The sequence below is a fragment of the Lycorma delicatula genome, chromosome 3 (assembly GCF_047948215.1).
Source record: "Lycorma delicatula isolate Av1 chromosome 3, ASM4794821v1, whole genome shotgun sequence".
In the NCBI taxonomy this organism is placed as follows: Eukaryota; Metazoa; Arthropoda; class Insecta; order Hemiptera; family Fulgoridae; genus Lycorma; species Lycorma delicatula.
The window spans coordinates 22196296-22219164 of record NC_134457.1 but is presented as its reverse complement, the minus strand read 5'-3'; the positions used below and the strand labels follow the sequence as shown (position 1 = coordinate 22219164).

At 33.2% G+C, this 22869-nt stretch overlaps 1 protein-coding gene across 3 annotated transcripts in view; it reads right to left on the bottom strand.

Moving 5' to 3' along the window:
- The window catches only part of Rab23 (RAS oncogene family member Rab23), a 331158-nt gene that overhangs the window by 282663 nt on the left and 25626 nt on the right, over positions 1-22869 (bottom strand). For all 3 annotated transcript variants that reach the window (XM_075358833.1, XM_075358831.1, XM_075358834.1), the window contains one exon: positions 7217-7305. In XM_075358833.1, coding sequence (XP_075214948.1) covers positions 7217-7249 — 33 coding nt within the window. In that variant the 5' untranslated portion in view covers positions 7250-7305. The remainder of the gene's footprint in view (positions 1-7216; positions 7306-22869) is intronic.

The window sequence follows — 22869 nt, the reverse complement described above, 5'->3', positions numbered from 1 at the left end:
GGTTTCAAACTACCGACTTTCAGAAGAAAGATCGCGTAAGAAACTGTGACAATACGAACTAACTAGTAATGAAAGAAGCCATTTTACAGTAGTTGTATTTTCAAGTGCAGAAAACGATACGTAAAACAAATTCAAGACTAGCACTACATTACATTCTGTGAGTATATTTTCTATGTAGCAAGGTATTTAGGAAGACCTAGAAAGTAGATAGTGTGATACAGCTGTGAAAACCTAGCGAGCGCTTAATCCACAGTTGGTGGAAGAAGAAAATTTCTAAGTTGACACTCTTAGGATAATTTCGTAATTTTAGGATTTGCTATTCGTCTAATATGTTATTGGTAATATGTAATTTTTTGCATTGCTTCGTGTGCATTTGTGTTAAATGTAGTGGCATCCGGTTCATATGTGAGCCAGGAATGTCACCCGATGGGAGGTTCCGGGGGAGGATCGAAGGCATGAAGGGGCACGCAAGTTTCTTAGGTTTAGTCATTGTGTACATCTAGGTTAAGAATTTTCGTTATTGGGTTTTCATTAAGTGTAGTACGGTCTGTCACCTGGAATGGTCTTGGGACAGTCACAAAACGTAATGGAGGTGTTTGGGACGCGACTTTCCAACGGGTCTCAACTTTTGTTACTTGGTGTGTGAAATTAAACTTCTAGCAGAATTAATGTACGTGTAAAATAAGGGATGTGATTTGTTATTTTGGGGGGAAAAATACGAATCGTGGTGACGACTAGGGACAGGCAAGCAGCCTTTTTGTTTAGGACAGTCGGGCTCACCAGCACGCAAGAGCTGGATGGTCGGGCTGCTTCTGATGATAACATGAAGGACCCTGAAGGTATGAGAGGGCGCGAGATGGGGAAGGGCACGCTGAATGCGTGTCTGGAACCAGCTAGGTTAGGAACGGAGTGGGTAGCTTCCCTGTGGAGAGGCATTGGGACCACCCAGAAGCGGAGGTTCGAATGTCTCGAGGAGACACGGAAGACCCCGATGGGGGCCTGAGAGCATGACCAAGCTAGAGTGGGGAGACTGCTTCCACGTCACTACGGGTGTAACTTGAGGTAATGCCGAAAGGTGATGCCAGTTACCTCCGGGGTGGTTAATAAGGATAAAAAAAAAAGTTTTAAAGAAAAACATGAGAATTTATATATTAATCCACAACTCCAGACTGGAATTTTACGCACATTAAATGTATAGGAAACAAAAATTCTTTGAAGAATTACGGTCTCGAACTATCTACCTTACACATCTACTTAACACTTTATCTTGCGCCAATCCAATCTATATTTAATGATTACTTTATTCTAATTGAAATTTCCCTGTTTAAGGATAGTAAAACTAAAAACCAAAACTTTTCATTAATCCTGAAAAACGTTTTAAAAAATATTACAATTTCATCTTAATTTATTGAACGTAGTTTTTTTTTAAGAAAAAACTACACACTTTTAAATTAATTGTTTTCTTTGGAAAAGAAGTTGCAAAGTACTATTCTGCAAGGGTATCAGAGAACACTTAAATGTACAACAATTCTGAAAAACGATTTTTAAAATAATACTATATAAAATATTACGGATACTGCGTAACAGATTTCTACTATAATACGCGGAAAGGTTGTTACAGTTAGTCTGGCTTCCTAGGTTACAGTTAATATTACTCATAAAAGTAGAGCAAAAAGCTAAAAATGTTAACGATTCGTCGTTAAAAAGCTGGTGTACCTATACATTTTTATTTCGTTAATTAATTGTCGATTTTTATATAATAAAACTTTATTTACTACCAATGAAGTTACGCAAAATTGTTACAAATTTACATGTTTATATAACGACTGTTCGAATAACTGCCTAAATATGCACCTTCCAGTATTCATAATTTTGTCGCTTGATCATAATGTCTTTCAATAAATTCTTTTTTAATGTGATCAATTATATTTTTATTATATATAACTCATAACAAATTTAACATTATATTATTAATAACTTATTTCACATTGTCGAGGTTAATTGCGATTTATATGTACAATATTTATATTTTAAGTAGTATTATATATAAGTATTTTATTTAGATTCACATTTTTAACAGAACCGGGTTAATTTTTAATACATCTTTTATTGAACTGATTTAATTTAACAACATCTTTAACTGAATTGAATTAATTAACAGTAGTATTAAAGATAAAATATATATTATAAAACAGCTGGAGAATTCAACTTATATTAACATATTTATATAGCTTACATAAGTAAAAAGAAAAGAGTTTCATAATGTTAATCATTAATAAGGAGGAAATGAAACTGAACGACTCCATTTAATATACAAAAAAATGGCGATTAGTATAAGAAAAACGTTTCATACCTAGTTATTAGATGAAATATACTAATTCATATTTCAACACTTAAACTATTCCCTGATAAGGGTTACATGAAAAACACATTAGGTATATATATATTTTTTTAAAGGATATATATATATAAATATATATGTATCTTTTTTAAAGGATTTCAATATAAACTGATAATATAAGATTATACATTATAATTACTCGAAGAAAATGGAATTAAGCATTAAAACAATGCACTTATTTTTGCAGGTTAACGTGGTATTTTTCTTCAATTATTTATTTAAAAAACCGGTAAAAAGTAAAGGAAAAAAACAATTAAGTTATCGTAAACATAAAGACAGATAGATTATAGACAGAATAAAATTTAAGTGGCAAATAAGAGACGTTGAAATGTAAAACAGAAAAAAGCATATACGATTGGAATGTCCAAACAAGAAAAAGCACTAATAAATGAACTTAATTGATACCTACGTATACATCTAACAAATTACACGATCACGCAAGCGTGAACTGCAAAAAATGCATATAATGTGTGTGTTTATTTTATTATATTTATAAAATATATATATACAGAGAGGTAGTATCAAAACAACAAGATACACTGAAGCTCTTTTTTTGAAGATAAATTAAAATTTTTCAAACGGTGCACAAATCTAAATCTCTAATTATAAGAATATTTTTCACGTATCTAATTCTATGTCATTAAGATAATTATATTAATATATAAATCTTCAAGTATTGTATTTTGTATAGATGTAATATTTTAAAATCCTGTTACAACGCTGTAATCCTCAATCCCACGCAGTACCACCAAGCATTACTGAAATGTTACAACAACGTACAAGATTAACAAAATTTTACATAATTTGAAATAAAAAATTCCAGAACACTGAAGGCATTGAAAAAACGATTTTATTTTGGTTTACTTGTTCATCAAATGTCTTTAAGTGAAGATTAAATAAAGAGTTTTTAAGTGCGTAATAACTGACAAATTTACCGTATTTAATTCGTTTTTTGTTATATAAATATGTATAAAACAACGTATAACAATGTAGGTCTTTTGAAAAAATAATCGATTTTCATAATTTATGCTACGGTCATTTTACGTTAGTATTTTAAAGAGAAAATAACCACAAATATTTTAATTAAAAGATTGAAATTAAATCAAATAAAAGTACTCGACTAAATTACAGTATTTTTTTCATACGGTTCAAGAGGAAAACTTGCTTCGTCTTTTATCACTATACCCATACGGATTACAAACTCTGCTACCACGGGAAATTATATTAACTAAAATTAAAAGAACAAAAAATTAATAGGAAATACTGAATTTTTATGTTTTCGAACAAAGACAGTCTTCTAACTAAGGAAAACTTTGAATGAAAAATCAGGTGGGGTTGTGTCGGGGCGCACGGCCGTTGGTTCACCGTGAAACGTTACAGACCTTGCATGAAGTTCCTTCGAGCTACATACCGACAAACTTATCTGTAGATTAAGTGGCAGAGCCACCATTTTACTTATTTTAACAAAACTTAAAGTCTCCAATGGAAAATTTTAGTTTCTTCTTTTGACCAACTCTATAGATAAATTGGTCAGTCTGTACGTCAGCCAGTCACTTTTAGTGTATCGGATTGAAATAAAATCGAGACATTGACTGCGTACTAAATTTAATTTTAACATAAAACAAAACCTAAATGATACATGATATTTATTTCGACTAACATTCAACGACAATTCTATTCAAAATCGGTCTGTGGAATGAGAAGAGAGACGTAAGGCATAATAATCAGTGGTAGAGGTGCTCGCGTCGTCGGCGTCGTTCACCGAACGCGCCGTGCCAGCTTTGCGACTCTCACGAAACACGTCTCGCTTGCTCGGCACCGGACATCGGGATACCGGGTACCTGTGCGTGGCCCATAACCTTCCCTTTCCAACGATTTACATAATTTATATTTCCGGCTGGCTTGCGCAGGCTGAGGTTGATATGTTAAATTTTTGTACTTTTTTACACATAGAAATTGCTCAAAATACACTTATTACTTAAATCGATCTATCTCGACAAACTCTAAATACAAACACACGAATCACCGCGCTATCACCTCTAAGTCGTGAGCTACACTGAATGGAGTCGAGTGAGAGCCCCAGTTTTTGGCCGATCTGCACTGTGCTTTCTCCCCGCTAATCCGCTCGCCAGTGAGCTGACAATGTAAGTTATAAAATGACACCGCATTTACGTCTCTGAGACTAATAGTTAGGGAGTTATCAAGGCAGGACGATATAGACCTTTTCGTTACGCTACAAATTTCTGTTCTGGTATCCGTATGTTTCGGTGTAATTTTAAAGACGTTTCACGTCAAAAACAAATACAAATTAGTAATAATTTGTTATCAGCAGACAGTAAAATAAAAAAATCTGAAATTCTTGCTACAGCAAAAAAAATCCCCTTTTTTTTGTAATTAAAGCAAACATTTTTGCTTGCCGATTTCGCCGTAAAAGTCGCCGCAAACCTTCATGTAAAATGTCGAGGGCTTCGTCCCAAGAAATTTTGCAAACCTAGCTACCGAGGGCTTCGTCCTGACGGACTACTACTTCCCCTCCTTATGTCCTTGACCAACTGTAACTAAAATTAAATGGATCAATCGCCCGTATTCAGTAGCTATTATGTAGAATTTCAAAACAATCTATACATCCAGTTTGAAAATATCAAGCAAAGTGGTAACTAACGAAAAAAAGATAAATTAATATTAGTATCCTCCCATCCCTGAATGAAATCGCCCAAATACATAATCAAAACGACTTATTAATGAAACAGAATCATCTAATTAGTAAAAGAACGTAATTTTTACTAAAAGTCTTAGTAAAAAAAAAAAATTTTTCTTTAGGACAAAAGTCCTAAAGACTTTGTACTAAAAAATGACACTACAAAAATGACAATTATTGTGCGATATTTCATCCTAATCCGTCTATCCGATCTGGAGATATAAAGTAAAAACAAGCCAACATACATACCTACCCGAAATACATAAATTCTTCCAAAATTTTTGAACCCTACAATTGTGTTTTTTTATTTACAGTGGATCATGAAATGTCAAGACCTGCAAAAATCCCGACGTGCAAAAGTTTACCCGATTAATATAGTGTATCCGGGAAAGTAAAAATAAACAAAATTATTAATCGTTATTGAATGAAATTTATTTGAATATTTTTGTTTTTGTCTTCAATCATTTGACTGGTTTGATGCAACTCTCTAAGATTCCCTATCTACTGCCAGTCGTTTCATTTCTGTATATCCCCTACATCCTACATCCCTAAGAATTTGTTTTATATATTCCAAACGTTGCTTGCCTGCACAATATTTCCCTTCTACCTGACCCTTTAATATTAAAGCGACTATTCCAGGTTGCCTTAGTATGTGGCCTATAAGTCAGTCTCTTCTTTTAACTATATTTTTCCAAATGCTTCTTTCTTCATCAATTTTCCGCAACACCTCTTCATTTGTCACTTTATCCACCCGTCTGATTTTTAACATTCTCCTATAGCACCAGATTTCAAAAGCTTCTAATCTTTTCTTCTTAGGTATTCCGATCGTCCAAGTTTCACTTCCATATAAAGCGACACTCCAAACATATACTTTCAAAAATCTTTTCCTGACATTTAAATGAACTTTTTATGTAAACGAATTATATTTCTGATTGAAAGCTCGTTTCGCCTGTGCTGTTCAGCATTTTATATTGCTCCTGCTTCGTCCATCTTTAGTAATTCTTCTACCTCCATAATCTTTTCTCCTCCTATTTTTACATTCAGCGACCCATCTTCGTTATTTCTACTACGTTTCATTACTTTCGTTTTGTTATTGTTCCTTGTTCCTTATTGTTCATTGTTCCTTATAAATCCTTTTTACCATCAGCTAGAATTACTATATCATCAGCACATCGTAGCATCTTTATCTTTACACCTTGTACTGATACTCCAGATCTAAATTGTTCTTTAACATCATTAACTGCTAGTTCTACGTAAAGATTAAAAAGTAACGGGGATAGGGAACATCCTTGTCGGACTCCCTTTCATATTACGGCTTCTTTCTTATGTTCTTCAATTATTGCTGTTGCTGTTTGGTTCCTGTAAATGTTAGCAATGGTTCTTTTATCTCTGTATTTGAACCCTAATTTTTTTTTAAATGCTGAACATTTTATTCCAGTCTACGTTATCGAATGCCTTTTCTAGGTCTATAAATGCCAAGTATGTTGGTTTGTTTTTCTTTAATCTTCCTTCTAATTTTAACATACGCACATATATATATATATATATTTAACTCTTTCATAACGATTTAAAGTCTGTTTTAGGGCTATCATCAAAGATATTAAGGAAATAAATTTGATTCTATTTGCCATTAAAGATTTAAACATTTTTATCGCTGATCAACGAGGATTACAAAGTTTAATTTGAAAAATTAGAAAACTTCTCTTTAATGATACTAAGTTTTTAGATCGATATTAACACAGTCTTAAGAAAAGTTTAACGGGGAACTTTACATTTCGGTTAGGTAATGAATGTATGACGACCGTAAAAGCAAGGAATGAAAATAACATCGAATAAAAAAAACAACAACAGAATTTTGCTTGTACCTGCAATCTGCAGTTGAAAAAAAAACCATTGCGATTTAAAGTAGTTTAAAATTACGTATTATATTCTCAACCATACAGCAGGAAATAAGAACAATACAAGTACAGGCAGAAAAGCAATAAAATCATTAACTGCTGCCGATGGCATTCATCCTGGTATACAACTCGTACTGTGAATCGGCCACCGGTCACGCTATGTAAGCTATATAGACCGTGTGTAACGGTGTGAAACAAGACGCTGCTGTTAGTACTTACCTTGATGGCGACTTCAAGGTCTTCTTCCCGCATACTGAATGAAGTAAATGCAATAGGCTGCACGTTTATTACTCAATCCTCAGGTCATACTAAAAAAAAAAAAGAAAAGATCTTTAATATCATCATATCATTTGCATGAATTAGTAATAACACTTTAGATATGATTATCTTTAAAAGTAAACCACAAGCTGTAATATAAAACCGTATTGCAGAGTACGTTCCATAACCTCGACGTAAACAATTAGGCTATAAAACTCACGAACTGGTATGTATAATAGTAGCAAAATAATCAAAAAGATCACGCGCGAAAGTACATGTTACTTGCAAAAATATTTTTTCTCGTATTTTCAGGATATTCATTTAAAAGTTTTCTAAATGAGGTTTTCTAACTTCTTCTTTCAATTAACGTCTTGGTTTAGTTAAATAACTATTTAATCTATTTTGGTCCATTGGAACGTGGTTTTTGTGGTTTATCGAGAGATTTATTAGATGTGGCTTAGAATTCACTTCGATGCGGACTTAAAGAGTTAATTATACAAGTTGATTCGCATAGTGTTACCGGCGCTATCTGAGCTCAGCTCATTCTGCTAGCAAAAATAATGAAAAAATTCATATATATATATATATATATATATATATATATATATATATATGGGTCTGGAAACCCTCCGTTAGCGAGTAACGGTAGCGAAAGATTTCGCCCTGATTCCTGGGTAGAGAGTGAAATAAAAACTTACTGAAGTTCTAGGAAGGACAAAAAACACGTTTTCAATTTTAACAGGTGGGGTCTGATTTTTGGAATTTTATATATATATTACAAGCAGAATTCCGGAGGAGATATAGCACAATAGACCACATCCACATCATTCGGGAAGTCATTAGTTGAGCCAACGAGTACGAAATGCCGCTGTGTTTAGCCTTTATCGATTTTAAAAAGGCATTCGATTCTGTGAGTCATCTTGCAGTCATGAAATCTCTAATTAAACAAGGATAGTGTGTGTGTGTGTGTGTGTGTATATATATATGTGTGTGTGTGTGTGTGTGTGTGTGTGTATATATGTGTGTGTGTGTGTGTGTGTGTGTGTGTGTGTGTATTGCAGGTAACAACATATTTGTTTTAATAAAGTTTTCTCTAAAGAAAATTGAAATTGGTTTTTTCGCGATATCCCCTTCTTAACGAATTTTTAAGAAAATTAATATAATACCCTATTTATAGAAATATTTTGAGCCAAATTTGAAAAAAATCGGTTTGACCATGAAATATAAGGTTAAAAGCAGTGCGACACGTAGGTACGTACCACGCGCACACATACATATATTTTTTTGGTCTAGATCAGCGTTTCCAAATCTGGGGTTCGCGAAATAAGCCGCCCGACTTAATACGTAAATAATAATAAAATCATTTTATGAGGAAAAAAAAATTTATTATAAACATTTTACTTACATTTATAAAGAAGTACACATGTAAAGAAAACAAATTATTGAGATGATTACGTTTGTTTTTCATTTAAACGTTTCCCCATACTTGGATCTATATTAGAAACACACAAAATAAAATTGTTTTCAAATGATTAAAGACGATTCCCATATTTAGTTTTTAGCGGAACTATAGAGGAAAACCCCTTTTTACAGTGGTAAAACGTAGTGAAAGGGACTAATATTTTCATTGCTTCTGCGACTAAATTTCCATATTCAGTTCGACGAGCAAGCCAAACGTATCTAAATCTTCAGATGTGAATTGTAGTTGTAACGTTTTATCGGCAGACATTTCGATGACCTAGTCGTGAATCTCAACAGGTAACTTAGCGGTTGCAATAACGCTTTCATTAAATGGATTCAGTACCCATATTTTCGAGAAATCATTTTTATCTTCCGGGAAATACTCTGCCACGAAAATTTAGCTCGCGCAAATGCATCTTCATGCTATCCAAATTGTGGTGAATAATAGTGATAATCTTCTTTATCAAAATTTTTCTCAGTATAAAGGGAAGTGAGTGGAAACACATAAAAATTTTTATTTTGTAGGCGAATAATCCAGAGATATGAAGCTTCTTAATGAAAGCATGAACTTAATCGTTAATAAAATGCTTTTATCACTTCCTTGTAAATTCATATTAAAGTCGTTTAAATGCGAGAATATATCAACTGAGTAAGCCAACAACAAAATATACACATTATTCTGTAAAAAACAATGAGAATAGCGATTTTTTAATCTAGAAAAATATTATTAATTATTCTCGCAAATCCATCAACCGGGTTAACACTTTCCCCCGTGATAACCATCTCAGCATGGAAAAGAAGAGAATTTTCTTTTCGCCAATTTCATCGCATATTTTAGCAAATAGCCTATTCTGTAACGGTCGACTACTAATAAAATGAATCATTTTTACGCCTTTATAAAATGAATTTGTTTGAGATTCTCCGGCATATTTTGTGACAAGAGCATGTATGTGCAGGAAGCAATGCATCCGTTCTGCTCTTAGTGGAAGATGATCTCGTAATTTTTTAGAAATCTACAATTCTTTCCTGTTATCGTCTTCGCATCATCACTACATACTGCAATACATTTTGTCCAACCTATTTTATAATTTTTATTAGCTTCATAAAAAAAATATAAAAAAGACAATGTCCTGTTGCATGACCATCGATTCGCAAAACATATTTTCATTGACTGATCTTGAAGTATCGTTAGAAATCGAGATAAAATGCTTCGAGTGTACTTATATCAGTATGGTTTGTTTACAAATAAAAGCTTGTTAATTTCTGAAGTATGTAAACAGTTGCCTCAACTTTAATCTAACATTTGAAAAGTGAACATTTGCCCAGCGACCTATTTCTTCAGGTTTGGGAAGAGAAAATAATTGCTGGAGACAAACCACAACGCAAGTAAGGCGCAGGATTTACTTAGAACCATGATGAAACCTGTATTAAGCCTGTTCCGAACTCACAATGGACTATTGCCATCTTTTACAAGACCTAATGTATCTCCTGCGTGGCTGTTAATTTTTCACTTGTATGGGAATCCTATTATCAAAAATTCTTTCCAAGTTGCTTTCATCGATTGCAGTAATCTGGCACTATTTCAATCAAGCTAACCAATTCGGCTCTTATTTCTTCACTCCGTACCTGATCCAACAGTAAGACGCCCTTCAGCCTCCTTAGAAACTAATCTCACCTGCCTGTATCTTACTTTCTTTTTTGTATAATAACCCACGACTCGCTTCCATAAAAAAGAATTGGGGCGGTAATAATCTTATATAATTTCAACTATGTATCTTTTCTAGCTCTGTTTTTCAATGTTCAGCTTTGAATTTATTTACTTTCTTTATACATCAAAGTCCGTAGCAAACCAAATATCACATCCCTCTCTTTGTCTTTTTAGGCTCCGGAACTACCGTAAGGTATTTCTTCAGAGAATGAATGCGAATGATATGTACGAATGTCTTGTACAGTCTTTTGTCGACCGTTCCTGAGATGTGTAGTTAATTGAAACCCAACCACCACCGAAGAATACCGGTATCCACGATCTAGTATTCAAATCGGTACAAAAGTAACTTCCTTTACTAGACGTGAACCTTAGAACTCTCGACTTCGAAGTCATCCGATCTGCGATGACGAGTTCACCACTAGACCAATCTGGTGGGTCGATATCACATCCAGATAATTGCAACAAGACACTTGTTCAAGCACTACATTGTTCAGTAATATCTATGAACGAACCGGACACTTACCCCTGAATGCCTTAATCATTGTTTTGCTAACATAAATTGTAAGATTATACTCTTACATAATTTATTCAGCGAATAAACTGATTTCTGCAGGTTATCTTCAGCTTCTTGTATTACCCGCATATATCATCTGCAAACAGTAAACCCCATTCAGGCAGTTCTTCACTACGAGGGATTAGATGATGAGACCGTATAGAAAATCATTCATAAAATTCTTTTTAGCATCCTTGTTTACAATTATTATTTTCAATAGAAACTTTTTATATCATTATACGTTTTTTACGAACAGCTGCTGATAAAATAATTTTGTTTCTCTACTTTCAGTATTAAAATAATTTTCATTGCTAAATATAATATTTTATTAAAAATAAACTTTTTTTTTAATAAGGACGACCATAAACTGGTTATGTACTAGTTTAATGAATGAAATATTATAGAAAGAAAGAACTCATTAAAATTCAATAACATTTGTGGTTAAAAATATTTTCAGTTAAAATTAATTTCACATCTAGAAATAAAATGACTTATGGTGTCGGCTAACCGATAGCCTACGAGCAATCGATTAAGTGAGACACGCAAATGATTCATATCGGTAAACGTTTATTATTATTTTTTTTTTTTTATTTTTATAATAATAAATAGAAAAAACAAATAGAAAACGTCAGTCTACTGTATAAGTATTTAAAATGAATTAAGGAGTATTCAAATACTCTTCATTAATCAATAAAGAAGTAAAACCACCTAACAGTGAACGTTCATTTATTTTTTTTGCGGGAGTAATCAAAATAATATCTTTTACTTTTATAAAAAAAATTAACGATACAGCAAAACGATAAATATAAACTCTTACGTCAAAATGATTTTAAAATACCTGGGACAAACAACAGTAGAAAGTAAGAAATACAGTATTAATAATCAAATTCCTGTGAAATAAATCACCGAAGTTTAATAATACTGACTGCAGTTTTCATTTAATCTAACCATTACATATTTTATCATGATTAAGTCTTGCCTAAAGTCTATGCTTAAATTGCGAAAATTAGTTAACAAACAAAATAAAATCAATTATTAATGAAACATTTAATAACTTTATGGATTTCAATCGTTATGTAAACAGCGCAAGAGTGCATTAAAAGGGAAAAAACGCTAGAACCCTTGAATTAAACCATTTAATAAAGCTGTAAGCTTGTTATTATTAAATATTTATTTTGTATATATTTCCGTCTAAAATATAATGGCAGCTCTTGGGGCTCCCTCAAAAAAGATAAGATCACTGTTTGGCACCATAAATATGATTCGTATGAACTGATATTTAGAAAATTAAATACGTGAACTTACCGTTACGTTTATATTTGCTAAGAAAAAAAAAATAATAATAATAGAAATAATCCACCCGCATCACATCAGACAACGGAACTGATTTCATATAACTCAATATGATACAATCTTGTGAAAATTAATGTGAACAAGAGGTAATTTTTAGTTAGCCATGTTGTAAAACTGATTCCAAACGTTATTACAGGTGTTTCCCTCCATTTCAAGTATTGCCTGAAATTTCTTGTTTGTTTTTTTAGAGGTATGTGTATTCCTTACTTATTTTATTTAGATTTAGTGTAGTGATTACGTTAATAAATTTAGAAAAGTACTCATATGGATTTAACTCCTAAGAAAAGAAGCAAGATAGTAACATTCGATGAACGTACTCGTATGACGCAAAAGACAGATCGCAGCAGAATGTACGATTAGTCTATGTGTAGTTAATAAGATATTAGACAAAATCCTGAGAGAGATACAATTTTACCCCAAAGAAAAGGTCGCTGTGAAAGAAAACGTAAAACCACCTTTAAAAAATTATGCTATTTTACGTACAATAAGTAAGATTAGTCCTCAAAAATAGTTTTGAGTTAAAAAAGACTTAAAATAAGCCGGTGTGAAAATTTACGATTCTATTGATAGAAACGTAGAAAATTTCTTGAAAGCGGTCGCAAGGCACGAAGACCTAAAAGAAAAAACTTCTTACGGACGCCATGAAGAAGAAAAGGCTTCTTTGGGTCAAAAAAATACAAAAACTTCAGTGTTGAAACGGAGAAAAGTCTTTTTCTCTGACGAGGGTCATTTTCTAGTTCAGGGCGAAAGCGTATCACATGTGCGAAGAAACGATGATGAAAGGGTTTCGACAAAACATATCAAAAAAATTGTAAAGCATCCTTTAAAAAAGATGTTTTAGAGATCCTTCAGTTACTTTGGATATAAAACTTTAGTATCCATCTCTGGGACGTTTAACAGTGAAAAGTACATCCCAGTAATAGAAAATAACACTACCAGAACTTCAAAAACTTGCAGATTTACTTAGAGTCGAAAAAAATGTTTTTCAACATGATTTGGCCCCTTGCCAGTCATGAAAGGAAGTTAAGCTTTTCACGTCTCAACAAAGGATTCAGTGTTTGGACCGGCCTGGGAATTCATCAAATCTGAACCTGATTGAAAATTTCTGTACAATTGTGAAGAAAAGATTGAGAAAAACGGATGCAATACCAAAGAGAAGATAATTTGTGTTGTGATAAAGTTGTGGTTTCACGATCAAGAAATTAAAGAAATATGTAAAAAACTTATACGTTCAATGCCTAAAACAATTGAAATGGTATTAAAGAGCGAGGAGGACATACTAAATACTGAAAAATGCTGTACATTTTTTATATGTAAGAAATTTGATTATTTTTGAAAATATAATTTTGTTTATATTAATTTGTATAAGACTGTACTTCGTTTTACAAAAAAAGGCTTATTACGCTTCCTTCTCATTTTTAATAAATCGTCTTTTCTTTTCTGGAGAGTGAAAAACACTTTCGCGTTATCATCGCCCGAAAAAAAACGTATTGTAACGGTAAAAAAATTAAAAAAGTAAAAACTAAAGCTAAATTAAAATTAAATTATATAAAGAAAAAAACAAATTAAATTAAAAATGATAACATATATAAAATATCACTAAAAATTGGTATCACACACAGAGAAAAAAGATAAAAAACTAGTTAGATTAAAATTAAAATATTAAAAAAATATATATAAATACAACTTAAAGCTAATACCACAGTTAAGATATCACTAAAAGCTTACAACTAATACTACAGTCAAAATCTTAACAATAAAAAATTTATTTAAAAAAAAAAAAGAAAACACAAATATAAAAAAATATATAAAATTGAAATAAGCATAAATAAAATTTAACAAAATCCGTGGGGGGCCTCTTCACGGGTAATAAAAATTAAAGTTTTAATTTTTAAACTACGATCATTAAAATAAAACAATAAAAAAAACTTTCGTTCAATAATAAAAAAATACAACACAAATACAAGAATTAGGTAAATTAATTAGATTTTGTGAAACATATTTATACTCTGTAGGAATAAGTTTACTGGCATTTCTCCTGCCACCACCCCATTCGGTCGCCCTAAAGCATAAAACCGAATGTCCGTGCCACGAAGGGCTACTGCGCCTGAAACAGTTTAAGTAACCATATCCTATTTAGCTGAGCTAACCTAATAGCGTGAACGGTATAAGCTTGGGAAATACACCCTTAGCTTTTTGGGTCCAGCCGTTCACTTGTCATATATTAAACTGAATTGGGTAGGCGCATCCCGTCTATACTATAATATATGACTATCATAAATACAAAACGTAACGCGTCAAATTAAATCTAAGGACAGCAATTCGCTGGCACACCTAGGTCGCTGAATGCCAGCAAGTACAATATTTATAGCACTCGGAGCTATTGGCCGATGGCCGATCATTCCTTGAAGGTTATTCCTACTCTGTAGGAATAACAACACCTGATCTAACCCTTTCTTGTCGTTGCCTAGGATACGGCGAATGTTGTTGGATAATTTAAATCTGCGACGTAAGGCCGAATAACAATGCAATCCACAAGGATGTGGCGCACAGCTAAAAGGCAGTCGCATCTTACGTATAATGGTGCATTTTCTACTGACAAAAGGTGCCCGTGAGTAGCTCTCATATAAACTAACCACCCACTTCCTGTCAGCGAATTTTCCTGCGGGAAGAGTCCCATGACAACACAGTATCTTTGATATGTTGAAGTTTATTATCTACTGTAACAATCCAGTCATTTTGCCACTTTACGCTAAGAGTGAGTTCTATATAGTTAATAAAGTCAAATGTACGAGCAATAACACGAGTAGTGAGAGATGGTTGACTAAAAACGTCTTTAGCAGCGGAATCTGCACGTTCATTGCCCGGAATTCACACGTGGCTAGTGTTCCAGCAGAGACTCACTTGTATGTTGCGGTGGTAAACTCAGCGTTTGTGTTGTACGAGTAGATTTCGTTGACGATAGAGTGACGCAATTTCTTTCCGGCCATGGTGCTTTTAGGGACAGACTGCGGGATTCGGTCTAGTAGATTCTGGGATGCGACCTTAGTGTGGATAATTGGATGACATCTACCATGTTTTTTATGAGTGCTCGAAGTACGAGTTAATGCGCGCGGAGACCATCTGTCGGCTTATCTTATCGCGTCAGCGTTGGATCTCCGTGTAAACTAGAGGAGCCAGACCGAATTAGCAATAGTGGAGAATTTTATAGTGTACCTGACAAAAGAAAGGATTGCTGAGAGGATCTAGAGTCCTGCTTGGATTTCACTTGTATTCTGTTTTTGTTGATGTTTTGATTTATAAATCATATTTTTGTTGTTTTTGTCCTTTGTTTTGTTTCAATGTTACTGTGTTGTTATTGTTTCACGAAACATGAAAATATTATTCACGTTTCGTGTTGTGTATTGAACTTACTTTTACCTTCTATGGATAGCTAGTTCAGTTCCTTTGTTTCGTTAAGTCCTTTCAGTCTTACTTAAGACTCGGTAAGACGTATTAAATAGCAGTACACTGGTATTCGCATCGGTGGCATCCTGGCTGAAGCGGACTGGAATATGTCAAAAGCCGAAATTTTCGAAGATGACTTCCGGTAAAGCCCATAAGGGCTAGGAACGGAGTGGTTGGCGGAGGGTGTCTTCCTCTTCGGGGGTTAGGATGTCTGAAATAAAAAGTTTTCTCAGGCTTGGAGAACTCTACACGAGTCGCTACAAATAAGGATATGACGGTTCTTGGAATTAATGATATTCAAAGCCTTATTTATAGCGTACAGTTCAGCACTAAAGACACTTGTAATACCAGGTACACCAAACGTATCGTTTCTGTCATTAACAACAAATTCGCATCCAACGGTATCATTCTATTTGGATCCATCTGTGTATACTGCTGCGTTTGGGTTTATCTTGGAGAAGATAGTGAAACGTTTGCTGAAACACAATGTGTGGTGTTGATTCTTTATTGCATTCGTAAGATCAAACATAAAATTTATAAGTTTGATTTTCAACGGAGGATATGAACACGGATACATTAGAAAAATAGGTGTGTCAACATTTATACGGTACAATAAACGTCGGGTACCAACAGGTGTAGAATAACGTGGACGGTCCTCATACCTTCGTAAATTAGGATTCCCATAAAGTACCTATTAATTTGAAAATTTATTCCATCAATTTTTATCTATAATTAAATAATTTTTTTTTGAAGAAACAAGGAACAATAACTCTGTCGAAAAATTGTTAAATAAATTAATTCCTGTTCATCGTGTACATACATAATATGAGCAGAAAATAATTTTCAATAGCGCCTTCTCTATTATGAATTATTTTGTAGTAATTTTGAGCGTTAATTTTTTTTAAATTTAGCATTATTTCATGCGTTCATATTTAAATAATTAATTGGGATTTTATTCTTATCAATTTCTCATTTTATAATTTATGTTTTTATATTTATAATTTATTTTATAATGACGAAATATATATATAAAACATTATTATGACCGATCAGAATAAAATATTTATTTCATATTAAGAATATTTAACAGTCATCCTCCGTGTACTGAACTACTAAAACAGAAATAACGATTTAAAGAAAGTACAATAAAGCAATTACAATAAAGAAATAAAGGTAAATGGAAGAATAAAGAATTATAATAAAAACAGATATGAAAAAAAATGATTACAATAGAAGAAGAGAATTAACGTTTTATAGACGTAAATAAAAACTACTGTAAAACCTTTGTACAATAATGGGTACTTTGCTGTACGCTTTAAATCGACCATTATGACAAATTTAATCACCACAAGCTTGTGCTTTGTGAGAATATATAGAATAATAAAACAAACTGTTTTACTGAATTTAAAATATTTTTCTTATTTTAAATATTACTAGATGTTTGGTATTTAGAATCACTTAAGGAAACATAGTGCAATTTTTAAATTCTGTATATCGAAAGCTGCCGAAAGGGTTTGTGGAAGAGTTAAAACGGGAACACCACAGAAGAGAAGCAGGGTGGATCGACGAAATTAAAGTACAGGTAAAAAAGAAGAAATTACTGTGGCACAAATACTAAGCTTCAAAGGCGATGGAAGAATAGAATATCTATAAGAAACAAAAGTACTGGTGAAAGAGATGGTGCAGGCATCCAGAAGAAAGTACTGGGAAGTTTTAAAGAAGAGGTTGGTAAGGAAAATCATAAGTTATGCTATAAATATTTTTAAAAACATGAGGAAGGAAAATGTTTACCTCTTATTCATTAATTTAATTAAAGTTTTTGATGGGAGAAACTCCGATAAGTACTAAGAGTTTGAGATTTTGATGAAAACCTTATTCAAGCAGGGCAGAGTTTTTATATAAACTACAGGAATTATGTAAGGAATTACGCACGACAAAGGAGCCGGACGACCGTTTACAGCCACAAATGAGGAAAACATTGAGCGTGCACGTGACAGGTTTTCTTAGACAGACGAGTAACTATTGATGAAGTTGCACATCGTCTGCAAATTAGTCACGGCTCTGCCTACGAAATCATCCACAACAGATTTGGGTTTCATAAAGTCTGTCCAAGATGGGTCCCAAAACAACTCATACAGTTGCATAAACAAACGCGCTTGGACATCTGCCAAAAACATTTGGATCGCTATGGTAACGAACGGAACAACTTCTTAGACAGAATCGTCATCGGTGACGAAACATGGATCCATCATTACGAGTCGGAGAGTAAACGGCAGAGTATGGAATGGAAACATCCAAATTCGCTCTGCAAAAAAAAGTTCAAGACCAAACCGTCCGCAGGAAAATTGACGCTTACGGATTTTTGGGACTCACAAGGCCCAGTACTGAAAAATTATGAGGAAAAGGGCACGACAATAAACAGTGCACGTTACAGTGAGATGCTTACTGCCAAGTTGAAGCTTGCAATTCGAAGCACGACAATGCCCGTCCACATACTGCTGCCCGCACTGCTGAAACGCTCCAGAAACTCAATTTTGAAGTACCGGCTCATCCTCCGTATAGTACTGATCTTGCCCCTTCTGACTACTACCACTTGTTTAGTCCACTCAAAGGGGCATTAAGGGGCCGTCGATTTACCTCGGACGAAACGGTGAAAGAAACGGTGCATTCCTGGCTCGCAGCTTAACCGAAAACCATCTTTTATGAGGGCATCAGGAAGCTTGTGCAACGATGGACCAACTGCGTTGAAATGCAAGGAGACATGTCGAGAAATGATGTACATGTAAGTTTCTTATTTGTATTGCAATAAAATGTATAACTACATTGCGGATAATAATTGACTTACCCTCGTATTTAATTCTTGGTCCGTTTTAATACTATAAATGAGAATTGTAATGGATATCTATAAAGAAATTTATTTAGTACAGATGTATCATAGCTAGATAAGTTAGAATGACAAGATTGCTCTGTAAATACAAAAAAAGAAGATATTTCATATAATTTTAAAATTACTTTAACCACATACTTTTCAACATATTAGTCATCCGAATAGCAATAACAAAAAAATTCCAGATATATCTCATTTTAACTTCAATAAACTAATAATGAAAAAATGAGTTTTTTATCCTGAAAGACTAGTTATCAAAACAGGAAAATAAAAATAAAATAAAAGAAGTCGAATTGTTCCTTAAATGCTAAAGGATATACGGAGTTCGCCTTTTATGTTTTTACAAACTACCACAAGATGGCGCTATAGAGATGTGAGATTACTATTTTTATAAAATTTGAGTTAACGGTAAAACAATAGCAGCTCAGAAATCGGCCGAGTAGTTTGTTTACAGTAAGCCTTTAAAAAAACAGTTTTTTGAAAAAATTGAAATTTTACGTGGTTTTCGTCGGATAATTTTTTTACGATTTTAGTAAGGGCTTAACTTAACAACAATGCTTCAAATCGCTTTGTTCAATTTTTGGTAATGAATCACCACAAAAAAAAGAAGATTATTTACAGTCGGTTAATAGAATTTCATCGTGGCCGTTGCTTCCGTCAGCGATGAATTTCGTGAAAGTCAACAAAAATCGATTATTGTTTAAAAAAATCGATGCTTTGCGCAACATGATCGGCATGCAACTTACCGTGACATAGAGGCATCTTTAGGCATATCGAAGACTATAGTTCATTCGATTGAGCATTTAGCTGTGAAAAATGTCTATTCCCGAACGATTCCGCATGATTTGACTGAAGCTAAAAAATAGGCTCGTGTGTATCGGCGTTAGGAAATGCTCTCAAAAAATATGACCAAGGAAATGAAAAATTCTATTGCTACACAATATAGCAATAGGAGACGAAAAGTTGGAATATTCGTACGAGCCGGAAACTAAGTAATAATCAACTATTTGGTTGTTCCAGGACGAACCGAATCCAAGATAAATGGTTCGTTCGCAAAGGACTTCCAAGAAAATCGCTTGTTTCTTCGTTTTACTGAACATTAGCAACTACCGCTTTAGAAGATCGAAAGGACAATTAGTGCTGAACGATTTGTTTGCCAGAAGTCATCAATGAAATGAGAAAAAAAACCGGAAAACTTCGCATCGTTCTTCGTCATGACAATCCCAGTTCTCACACAGCACGTAAAATAATTGATTATTTGACGGAGAAAAACACTGGATGTCTCATTGCTCGTATTATCCCGATTTATCGCCTAACAACGTCTTTTTGTTCCCTAATGTCAAACAAAAAAAATGCGTGGACAGCGATTTTCATCACTTCAAGAAGCTCTTTAATTCTTCAAAAACCATGTTTTTGGGGTACCAACTTCAGAATGGAAAAAAATGTTCCGAGAATTGGTTCGAATGCACGCAAAGTATATATATCTTAAAGGTGAATACTTTGAAAAATAATAAAACGATCTGTGCCAAAAAATTTTATTTTTTGGCACAGACTCGTACATACGAAATACAGGTAAATGAAAAATTGGATTCTAAATAAAATAATTAACTGATAATTTTTAAAAGCGATGAGTTAATTTAAAAAAAAAAAGAAATAAAACAGCAATACGAAAAACTGAATTGATATGCAAAGAGAAATTCTTGACTTTTGGCTTTATTTTATAAAATTTAGTATAATTCTGGATTATTAGATCAAACTTTAGGGTAGTTCAAACCAGCTTGAACTATATACGCGGATAAAATGCTGCTTCATTTTGAAACGCTTTCGAGCGAATCATGAATAATTATATCACAATATTTTAGAGTGAATTTTTTCATTTGAAGTCCTACATCAATTTACAGTTCGATTAATAAATCGTTTTTTGTTATTATATACTATTCAACCGTTATTGATAGAAATGTTGACAAAATCGAAACTGAAAAAAAAATTGCATTAAACACATCTAACATTTAACAGGGCTATTTTTACTTGCTTTTCTTTATTTTTTGCAATTTTTTAACACAATGTTTTTTCGTCATCTTTGTTCTCAAATCTTGCATCCTTAATTTAACATACTTCCTGACATTGCCTATTGATGAAAGTTTGCACAGTTACTAAGCTCGGGTGACAATACAATATTCCACCATCACTTTTGCAAACATCCCCTCGTACGGAGGTAAATTAAGGGTGTAGGTGTAAAAAATTGCAAAAACTGCAAAATGGCTATACGGGTTTTTTTTTAATTTGTTTGATATTTTATAAATACTGTATATTAGAAATTTCAGTATATGAATCTTTCAATATATCTTTTGAAATCGAAATTAATCTATTAATTAAACTCATGCACTGTATGATAATAATTTTTTTTAAATATGACTAAAAAGTATAAAGCAAGTTTTAAAAATTTTGAAAAAATTTTGTAATATTATTACAAAATAATATTATTACTTTACCATTATTGATGGAAGACTTCCTTCTTTCTTTTTTCCAATTTAGCCTTCGGTAATTACCTTTTAGATAATACTTCAGAGGATGGAACGCAAAAGTGGCGGGAGTATCACAATTCTCCCTTCGAATCGCAGAGCCTGGACAACGTCCCTTGCTGCTGTATGATTCTATGATCGGGCGTGTTTCAAGTGTTTATTTTTAGTGTCGGTTATAAGTTTTGTTATATTTATGGACGAATTTGTGATTAGCGTTCCTATCCGTTTTGGACCAGCGTTCTCAACCCATTACTGGGTCCGACCGCGGAAGACCAGGCTTTTGCGCCTGGCGCTCCCGACGTAATTCCCCTTCAGACCATCCGCCGAAATCCTTTCGGTGCTAGCACTTCATAGGCTAGCAGGAATACGCCAACGGGGCCCTAGATTTTTGGAGGGAGCAATGCGCCCCCTTCTCCGGAGCGAGTTGCAATTGCTGATTTAATAATTCAGAGGATGAATGAGGATGATATGTATCAGTGTAAATGAAGTGAAGTCTAGTACAATCGATGAAAGACTACCTTACTTGAACGGTTCTTATTATCGTTATAATTTTTTAACAGAAAAACTACCTAAATTAACTATTTTAAATGGTGGTAACTATTCAAACGTCAGGGTAAGTAGGTGAAACGGTACAAGCTGAATTAAATAAGTGTTGCTTACGTGACGCGTGCATTTTTTAAATTACTTCACACGTTATGCAACAATTCTGCTGATGTTAATATTCGTAATTATTTCGCTCACATCAGATTTAAACATATACAGTTATGACCTTGCTGTATCGTTCAAACACGTCGGTCTTAGACAATAAAAAATGTGTAAATTACATATTTAATAAAAGAACAATACGTGAATATTAATTGTTAAAAGTTATGTAAATTTATGCAATTCTGAAAACAGTACATCGTGACAAGTTGCACACGGAGTATTTATCTAGTAAACCTAATCGATATTCTTTAAAATAATGAATTTAAAAATGTTCTACTTAAATAATAAAATGCTAAAAAAAAAAATTCAGTATGAAAAAAATAAACACCACATAAAGCCAGCTAAAGCCTTGTGCGTTAGCGATGGTGATCTGAAATTCTTACTTAAATGTTTTATTATTGTCTTTACTTTAGTCATGTTATTTTGCAATTTGCATATATACCTACATAATACTTATGATACAGCGGAGAATTTTATGTTTATCCCAATCCATCCATTTATTTTTTATTATCTTTATCTATAGTCGCAGCAACTACCAAAGTCATTAGCGACTTATCAGTATAATGTAACTGTACCGTAATTGTGTTCTCTTGATCAAACAGGCTGACCATTCCCGAGAAGTGTGGTTAATTAAAACCAAACCCCCAAAACCTGCCTAATTTATAACAATGCAGTTTAAATTACGTTAACCCACCGGGTTGGTTTAGTGGTGAACGCGTCTTCTTAAATCAGCTGATTTGGAAGTCGACAGTTCCAGTGTTCAAGCTCTAGTAAAGGCAGTTACTTTTATACGGATTTGAATACTAGATCGTGGATACCGTCATTCTTTGGTGGTTTCAATTAACTTCAAATCTCAGGAACAGTCGACCTGAGACTGTGCAAGACTAAACTTCATTTACGTTCATACATATCATCCTCTGAAGTAATACCTAACGGTGGTCCTGGAGGTTAAAAAAAAGAACGACCTAAATTTGTAAA